The sequence below is a fragment of the Physeter macrocephalus genome, unplaced genomic scaffold, assembly GCF_002837175.3.
Source record: "Physeter macrocephalus isolate SW-GA unplaced genomic scaffold, ASM283717v5 random_306, whole genome shotgun sequence".
NCBI classification, from domain to species: Eukaryota; Metazoa; Chordata; class Mammalia; order Artiodactyla; family Physeteridae; genus Physeter; species Physeter macrocephalus.
In genome coordinates, this window is record NW_021145586.1 from 1 (window position 1) to 9,642 (window position 9,642).

The 9,642-nt window shown below is 59.6% G+C and overlaps 1 protein-coding gene across 1 annotated transcript; it reads right to left on the minus strand.

Annotated features, from left to right (window-relative positions):
• Positions 1–58: 58 nt before the first annotated feature.
• Positions 59–8,039, minus strand: LOC102983698 (long-chain fatty acid transport protein 4; the record flags this gene model as incomplete). The annotated part of the gene is made up of 8 exons (XM_028485053.2): positions 7,871–8,039; positions 6,586–6,752; positions 4,600–4,994; positions 3,173–3,331; positions 1,657–1,726; positions 1,458–1,549; positions 550–659; positions 59–279 (listed from the first exon to the last, which is right to left on the minus strand). Coding segments are annotated over exons 2-8 (1,208 nt in total), but the record flags the coding sequence as incomplete, so codon positions are not given.
• Positions 8,040–9,642: the final 1,603 nt, after the last annotated feature.

Here is a 9,642-nt window from a genome sequence, read left to right on the forward strand (position 1 = left end):
GGAACTCTGCTCTCCCCTCTGCCACCCGTGCCTTCCGTGGTCCATCCGCGTCCCCAACCTGGGCCGCACCTGGCCGTCGAAGTTGCCCAGGCTACAGTTGCACTCAGTGGCCCCGTAAAACTCGGCCACCTGGGGAATGTGGAAGCGGCTACAAAAGTTGGTCCAGATGGACTGCCGGAGGCCATTGCCAAGTGCCATGCGCACCCGGTGCCGGTTTTCCGCCTCCCGGGGTGGCTGGTTCAGAAGGTAGCGGCAGAGTTCACCGATGTACTGCACGATCTGGGGATGGACTTGGCGTGAGTCTGGGCCCCTGAGGCTACTCTTACTTCACTGCCCCCCAACCCCCGCAAGCCCCTACCCCTACTACCCCAGGGGCCGGCTGTGCAATCCCTTCCCTCTCTGGGCCTCCGTCTCCCCATCTGAACAATGGGAGTGTTGCCCCAAATAAATGGCAGGCTGCCCTCAGCTGGAAGACAGGTGTCCCTGGGTAGACCTGGTGGGAGGGTCACGAGGGGACGGGGATGCTCATCCCCTTCCCCTCTCACTCACTGTGCAGTTGTATTTGATACAATCGTCCCAGAAGCGGGAAGCTGAGAACTTCTTCCGGATCACCACCGTCATGCCATGCAGCAGGCACTGCCCGACTCCCACGATGTTTCCTGAAGGCAGAGGGGTGAGCCTCAGAGGTCAGGGAGACAGGAGACCCTTCCCTCCAGAGCCTCCTCTTGCACAGCCCAACCTCCTCAAAGGCTCTTTCTCTCTCTCTCTCCTGTCCTGTCCCTCCAACACTAACTGGTCATATCTCTCTCGCCAGTCAGACACCTTCCATGGCTCCCCAGTGCCTACAGGATTGAGTACACCCTCCTTAGACTGTCCCCTGGGGCCTCTGGAGCTGGCCCCAAGCTCCTGCTCCCATACCCGTAACGCTACCATTCAGCCAGGGGGCACTGAGCTAGCCCGCCTAGCTTCTGCCTGCCTTGGGTGCGCCTCCTCCAGGAAGCCTTCCAGGCCATCACTGGGCTCTTCCCTTGAACTGAGCTCCTGCTCCCTGCCTCTCCCCATACTCAACGCCATTTCTTGTATTAAGAGTCAGGGTAGGGTCCCATCATTCCTCCTGCCCCAAACACACACACCCAAACCCTAAGCACCTTGAGGGCAGGAATTACATCTCTGTCTTTCTAAAAGCTCCTAAGACCAAGCAGCTCCTAAGACTGTGCATACCTGTGGAAGTGAACTGAATGGTCAGACCAGCCCAGGTGCCCTGTGGGACACAGCCACACCCACCACTTTTGCTGGTGTGACCACTTTCGTTCAGAGATCAATGCCCACGTCTGTATTTGAACCCAGATTTGACTCCAAAGCTCAAATGTTTCTACTGCAACATGCTGCCTGCCAAGAAGGGTGGGGCTTCCAAGACTCTGGGGGTGCTGGAGGCTGAGTAGACAGGCCTGGGATACCTGCAGAGTGGTAGAGGGGGAGACAGTCGTAGACGATGTCGTCGGGCCGCATGCGGAAGCCGTAGTACACCAGGGCAGCCATGCGGTAGTACCTGGGAGGGCAGAGGGCCAAGGGCTCTGCGGGCCGCTGGAAAGGCAGGAGGAGCGGCTCCGAGGCCCCACCATCCTCAGGCCTCCCCCCGCGGCACCTTCCCCCTACCTGCTGTGCACCACGATGGCAGCTTTGGGCAGCCCTGTGGTGCCCGACGTGTAGATGTAGAAGAGCTTATCTGAAGAAAACAGACACAGGAACGGCTGTGAGAGGGGGCAGCACAGGGCTGGGCACAGAGGCAGGCAGATGGACACCTGTAGGTGTACATCACTCAACACCCACTCCCATCACACCTCCTCCAGAAAGCCTACACTGATGACCCCAGGCTCCGGTCTCTGCTCTAATGCCTGCACTGCTTCCTTCATCGAACTTTTTCTGAGCCCTTGCTCTGTGCCAGGCCCGGGGAGACATCAGTGACTAAGATGAGCACAGGCCTTGCCTGGGTGGAGGTGAGAGCCAAGTGGGACAGGAAGCTGAGGACACGGGTATTTCCAATACTGAGCACAGAGTGTTGGGAAGCACAGGGCCTGCCAAAGCCCAGCAGCAGCACTTGGCCCAGGCTCCAGGGAGGGGAGGTGGTGCCAGGGAGGGCTTCTCGAAGGAGGTGACGCCTACTGCGTGGGGAAGGTTAGCTGCAGGAAGCCGGGTGCAGAGGTAGCTTTTGCACCACTGACCAGTTCTGTGTTCCCCCACTGCCAGGACCAGGGATTGTCACGTTACGGTTCCTGTGTGAGGTCAGCCCCACCGGGCTGGGGGTTCCAGGAGGTCAGGAATGCCTCTGCACGTTATATAGTAACTATCTCACGTTCTCAGGGCGCGTGCAGTACGTCAGCCCTAGGCTTGGCGCCAGGCTCAACCACCCAGGGTCCCGCCCTCAAGGAGCTTACAAAAGCACCCGGCGGACCATATCCACACGTGGCAGAGGTTAAACGATAATGACGATGACGGCCAGTTACTGAGCACTCCGGTCATACCCTAGCTTTCCACTGGACCTTTTCCAACCCTCAGACACAGGTTCTGTTGCCATCCCCAATTTTATGGCTCTGGGAACCGAGGCTCAAAGGGCAGCTCAGGTGTTCAGGGTCATACAAGGGAAGCAGTAGAGCTGGGATATGAACTTGGCCCAGGCTCTGAACCGCCAGGCGATGCAGCAAGCCGTGGGCTCCACAAGGCAGGCTGGAGTGGGCAGGAGGAGAGGTGAGAGGGTCTGGAAGGCTGCCTAGAAGTCGGGGGGAGGCAGCCCAGAGCAGGGAGGGGATCACAGACCAAGAGGGGCCTGCACTGAACAGGCGGTGGGTGACGATGCAAAGGGGCGAGACCCGCGGTCCGAGCCCAGCCCACTCGGGCGAGGCAGCTCCTGGGCTCCACGTGATCCTGCACGTGTCAGGCGTCAACGAAGGCTGCTCAAGAACCGTGTTTTGTGCGCCTGGCACTTTCACACACATCAGCTCATGCAGCCTTCGTAGTAAGCCCAGGATAACTGTCCTCGTTTTCCCGGATGGAAAAGGGAGGTGACGTGACTCACTCCAGGTCACACAGCAAGTTTATAGAAGAACCCAGGCCTTGAGGCCGCTGCTCTGTCCCTGGCCATCTTAGAACCCCCCTGTGGGGGTGAGGGGCCCACCTACGAAGCCCTTGTTGGGGTGGCTGGGCAGGTGCTTAGGGGCATCTTCTAGCAGGGGGTCCAGGTGCTCCGTGCCAGCGGGCACCGCGCTGGCCTCCCAGGGACCGGTGCAGAAGAGGCTGACGGAGGGGTCCAGGCTGGCACAGATCTCAAGGACAGCTGTGGGGGAAACAAGGCAGATCAGCAGGCAGGCCAGGACACCCCGTGTTCCCAGGACCTCCGCTTGTGCCGGGGCTGAGCATGTTGTCAGGGGAGGCTGGCTGGGTAGGGCAGAGAGATGAGTGAAGCACCTGGGACCTCCTTGTAAGGAAGATGCTGAGAGGAGCAACGGCTCCCGTTAGCTGCTGGCTAACTACGCTACGGGCTCTTTACATGCATGCTCCTGCTCACACACCCCAGGAAACAGGTACCAATAGCAGCCCATTTCACAGAGGAGAAAATTGAGGCTCTGAGAATGGGAGGGATTCACTCACAGCTAGAACGCGCTGGAGCTGGGACTCCAAGCCAGCTCTGTCTCACACCGAGGCCTACTATGGCCCTACCCACTGTACTGTGCTAGTCTATGGGGGACTGGCTAGGAGGGAGGAGTGGGGGTCAGAGGCCAGCAGCCCTCCAGCCTCTGCAGAGGGTGGGAACCTTCTCCCAGGCTCTCCTGTGCACTACAGATGTCCAGATACTCACCTGGCCTGAGAGCAGGCCAGTCTGGCCCACTCGGCCACAACTCCTCTGGCTTCCTCTTGACTTGTCCTACCCTCTCCCCTCTCCCTGCTGCATCTTTCCTCCTCCCCTTTCAGCATCTTAAGAACCTCTCCTGCCCTTTATCCCACAGTCACAGCAGCATGGGGAGAAAGAACAGGGACACTGTGGTCAAGCCCAAGATCCACTCCCGGTTCTGTCACTTAACAGCTGTGTGGCTCTGGGTGAGTGCCTCACGCCACTCTGAACCTCAGTCGCCTCGTCTGTAAGGCCAAGATGACAATCTCTACCTGACCAGGCTTAGTGGAGATTACAGCTGCTTTTGTAAAGCCCCAAACTCAGCACGTGGTCAGTGCCCAACGCGGCAGCCAATAAACATAAGCTCTGCAGGAGAGCAGGGAACAGATTCCTGTTCCCATTTCATAGATGAGGCCTAATTAGTCGCAAGAACAGTTACCATTATGTCTGAGGGGTCACCTAGCATCGGCCACTTTGTTAATGCTTCAGGTGAAGTGTCTCCCTGAAAACAGCAGGAGGCAGGTGCTGTGGTGAGGAGACTGAAGCACAGGGTCTCACTCGGGTCTCCAGCCTACCAGGGGCAGAGCCCAGGCCATCTGACTCCAGGGCTCATGCCCTTAACCGGTGAGCCACACGGACTCTCCCAGGGCTGGAGGGGGGTTGTGGCGGTCTCGTGGGACTCCCTGCCTATGCCCTGCCTCTTCGGGGCTCACCTGGGGCCATCTCGCTGCCAAAGATGAGGGCCCGGGCCTGGGAGGAGGTCAGGCAGTGGCGCAGCGCGTTCCGCCGGAGGTTGGTGTTGATGAGAGCTGCCTCCACGCCCAGCTTGGCCATGCCCAGCCACAGGCCCACAAACTCGTTGCGGTTCTCCATGAGGAGGGCGACCACGTCACCCGAGGCCAGGCCCCGCGCCTGCAGGAAGTTGGCCACGCCGCTTGAGTAGTCATCCAGCTGGCAGAAGGTCCAGTGGGTGTCCGTGCCCTCGAAGATCAGGGCCGTCTTGTCCGGGTGGCGCTGGACCGTGGAGGCGAACAAGATGGGCACCGTGCGCCGCTCCCGCAGGTACCGTCGGACCTTGGCCTTCACCTTCAGGAGCACTATGCCGCCGCTGGATGTGGGGCGGGCGAGGGAAGAGCAAGGGAGCCGTGACTGCCGGGCTTGGGAGCAGGGGTCCGGAGGCCCTGGTCTCATCACTCGTGACACCCCTTTCCCAGCACATGTGTGCGGGGCAGCGGTACATGCAGCGGCTCATTGATGCTGCACGATAACACCAGGGACCCGGGCAATTACTCCCTCCCCGGTACAGAGGAGGAAACTGGTGCCAGGGTTTGCCCTGGGCTTTACGGGTGGAACATGGCAGTGCTGACATTTGAACCTCAGTCCTGTCCGGCTCCAGAGTTCAACTCCTAGTACACTCTAAGCTCTGCTCTGAGTCTGCTGCTCTGTTGGGGTCTTCCACGACTACAGGGCCCCAAGTCAAAGTCCAAACTCCTCCTCCTGGACCTCCCACACCCCCGTATCGTCCCTCTCCCCGTAACTGCCGCAGTGAAAAAAGACGAGTTTGCCATTTGTCCCGCCTCCCTCCCGGTGAGCCCAGCAAGGTCCGCCCTGTTCACCATCTTATCTCCAGGAGCTGCTCAGTGCCAGGCACAGGGTAGATGTTCAGTAAGTGTTTGTGGAATCACTTGGCAACATCCTCCTTTCCTGCCCCACCCGTGCCACCTCTGACCCCTGAACTCTCCTGGCCCCCCAGCCTCTGTGCCTTTGCTGATGCCGTGCCCTCTGGCTGGAATCCCCTGCTCCCACTTCCTTGAGGTGACTCTCAAGTACAACTGCTTTTCCTCCAGGAGGCCTCCTCTGATTCCCCAGGGCCCGGGCCTGAAGCCATCTCCCTTTGTTCACGCTCCCACAGCTCTCTGCTGCGACCACCCTTCCCGCAGTGGCCACTCGAAACCTCCTTTTGCAATCAACTCAGATTGACAAATGCCGAGCCACCTGTTCTGGGTGTGGGTCGGGGTGCTGGGCACTGGGATACCACCGTGATCAAGACTGCCAGGGTCTCTGCCCGCACGGCACTGCCAGTTTAGGGATTGACTGTGTCCCCTTCCGGTCTCCCTGACCAGTCTAAGCTTGGCCCAGGTCTGGGGCTGCTTCATTCCCCTCCCCACCCCAGGCCCCAGAGTCAGCTCAGTGCTTTTCACAGAGAAGGCAGCAGCAGGTGTTTCTGGTACAGGATATCCCCATGGACCATCCCCGACTTTCTCTGGGAAGCAGGTTCTCCTTGACATGATTCAGGGCCTGCTCTAGAACTCAGTGCCCTCTCAGACTCATGCCAGCTGGAGGACAGGGCCTTCTCCACAGGGTTCTTCTTCACCCTCTCACAAGTTATAGCATGTTCTTAGGACTCCTTACAGATGTCTCCTCAACATGCCCAGTGTTTGATGTATGTCCCAGGCCCCCAAGTCTGCTCCAGGCTAAAGAGCACCAAGTTAAGGAGATTCCCTGGGAGGAGACTTTGACCTTGGCAATGGAGGTACCACTTACTATTGCAAGGGGAAGGGTGTGGAACAGAGACTGCTCCTTTGGGGCCTGGGTGCCCTGTGCTAGTAGAGGCCATAGGGTCCGGCCTGGGGAGATTTGGGGGATTAGAAGCCCAGCATAGTGTAGGAGACCCAGGAGGGGTTGTACCAGGTACTCACAAGACATCACGCCTGATGGTCTTGACGAAGACCCGGACGAAGCGCCAGCCGCCAGACCCCAGGTAGAGGAACAGCAGGGAGAACCCTACTTGGGTCCAGGGCAGTTTCAGCACCAGCTTGGAGAACAGCAGCAGCCCCACCAGAGACGCCCCAAGCAGCATTGTGGCCTGTGGGCACAGGGCAGTCAGTGGACCCAAATGCCTGGATCCCCTACCTCCTGGCTCGGGCAACCAGGCCACTATCATCTCAGAGGGTTAACCTGTAGTGAGGCCATACTGAGTAGGGTGGCTGAGGACTGGGTCCCTTTCCGGGGCTGTCGGGAAGGGTCAGACTAGACCAAAATGCCTTGAAGAGGGTATTGACTTGAGTGCGTCGGGCTCGACTCCCCACCCAGAGACCTACGGAGTTTCTGTGGATGACCACGGAGTTTCTGTGGATGATCAGGCCAAGCCACAACACCCAAAGGGGCAGCTTCTTGAGAAGGGGCCCTGCTCAGTCCCTGCCCATAGGCCCAGGCAGTGCCATGCCTCTGTTGGCCCACAGAGGGCGATGGAGAAAACAGGTGAGAGCCTGGAGATGCCTGAGAGGTGACCGCCCAGAGGGGAAAGGTGATTGAGGGAGAGGAAGAGGGGTTTGAAGTCACCCCAAAAAACACACTCAGCAAGCCACTCAGATGAATCTTAGGGGATTGGGGCTTAAGGGGAGAGGAACGGCTGGCAGGGATGAGATTAGGACTCTTGGACTCTATTCCTGGTGCTTTACAGACTTGCTCAAGGGGCAGCAGATGGGACTGTTTTCCTTCAGGTTCTCCTGTTCCTGGGGAGGGGCTGAAGGTCACGTCTATTGAGGTAGCCTGATATTCTCCAAGCCAGGACGAAGACATGGTCTGGACCACAGGGAACCTTTACACCATCTCCCCCCGCCACCACACGAAAAGCAAAAGCCCGGAGGGGGACCGAACCAGCGCCTCCAACTCCAATGCCAAGGGTCTCCAAGGTCCTCACACCTCTGGACTCCCAGAGCCCGCCAGGGCAGAAGGTAAGACCCGTCCCGGAAGGCTGGGGGATGGGACGAGGAGGGAACGGGATGCCCAGATCTCCTGGGCCCCGATCCCGGGTCACTGCGGACCGCCCTGACCCCCAAAAAAGCCAGGGTAGCAGAGCGCCCGGAAAGGAGACAGAGCAGCAGGGCGCGCCCCCCACCCCAGACCGGTACCGCCACCTCCCCCGGACTCGGCCGGGCACATTCTCCCGCCCGGGGACCCACTGTCCTAGCCTGTGCTCACCTGGTGTCGGCCCCGCCGCGGAGCACGCAGTCCAGATGCGGCCCGGCTGCTGTAGCAGAGTGGGGAGCGCGGGGGGCATCAGCCGCTCCTGGGCACGCGGAACCGAGTCTCAGCAGCGTTTCGCCGGCTCTGCGCCCTGCATGGCCCAGCAGCCCGGCCGGCCCCGCCCGCCCGCGGCGCTCCTCCCCTGCCCGTCTCCCGCCCGTCTCCCGCCCGCCTCCCGCCCGCCTCCCGCAATCCAAACCCGCTGCGCCGGCCGGCAACGCCGCCCGCCGCGCCTTGCCCAGGGTGAGCACGCCGCAGAGCTGGCAACGCCGCGCAGCCTCCGCGAGCCCGACGCCGCCCCACCCCAGCCCGTCCTACGCGCGCGACGGCCCATGGCGGCGCCCCGCGCGGCACACTGGGAGTTGTAGTCCGCGCCGCGCAGCCCCGCTTGGCCGCAGAGGCCCCGGGGGCCGTGAGGAGGCAGGCGGGCTATGCCTGGACCCCGACCTCCAATCCCTGGGCGTCCGGACGTGGGGGAGAGCATCCCCACCGCACCGTTGGCGGAGAATCTGGAGTCCGCGCCCGGACCTGAGCAGAGTTCAGCAAAGGCCCGGCGCCACACATAGAAGAACGCTAAAAAGGCTGTTTCAGGCAGAGGTGAGTCGGGGGTGGGAAAAAATCCAGCAACTGGCTCTGTGGCGCAAAGGATAGCGCATTGGACTTCTAGCCGGCCTCGTGTGGTTATGCAAAGGTTGTGGGTTCGAGTCCCGTCAGAGTCGAATTTTAACAGCTCCTCCTTCACTTCCATTCGGAAATTTTACGGCCTTCAGGGCCACAAGGTTCAGAAGACCCAAAGGCTCCTGCAGACCTCAGACTGGCACCTGTGCTTCTGGGACAGCAATAAACTTGGTGTAGGCATTGCTGCGTAGGAACCCTTTCCCATCCTTGGTATCTTGAAAGCAACCTGGCACACTTGGTGGTACAAAGGGCACGGATCTGGAGACCCGTACGTATCTTTGGCCTCTGAATGGTCTGGACCCTGATGGCTGTGACCACGTTTGTCATGCCACCTGCCCAGCTCTGGGCCATCTGCCAGCTTCCCACCCCCTGTGTCACTCTGGGCCTCTGAAAACTGGGTTCCTTGATAATCAAACATGTTGGGCATCCACAGTTGCCACTTGTCCTTAAATAGATTCCTTAATCCCTTAGTCCAGTCAAAGTCCTTAAAAGTGAGGAAGGACAGTTTTCAGGGTATGTTTATAGGAATTAAAAATGAAATTTTGGGGGCTTCCCTGGTGGCGCAGTGGTTGAGAGTCCGCCTGCCGATGCAGGGGCCAAGGGTTCGTGCCCCGGTCTGGGAGGATCCCACATGCCGCGCAGCGGCTAGGCCCACGAGCCATGGCCGCTGAGCCTGCGCACATGACACGGAGCGACTAAGCCCATGCACCACAACTACTGAGCCTGCGCTCTAGAGCCCACAAGCCACAACTACTGAGCCCTCATGCTGCAACTACTGAAGCCCACACGCCTAGCGTCCGTGCTGTGCAACAAGAGAAGTCACCGCAGTGAGAAGCCCGCGCACTGCAACGAAGAGTAGCCCCTGCTCGCCGCAACTAGAGAAAGCCCGCGTGCAGCAACGAAGACCCAACGCAGCCAAAAATAAATAATAAATAAAATAAACAAATTTATTTAAAAAAAAAAAGAAATTTTGGTCTGATAAGTACTTGGACCTATTTCTTTCAGAGTACGGTGTACGTCCTTTTGGGGGACCAAGGTAAATTAAAGCA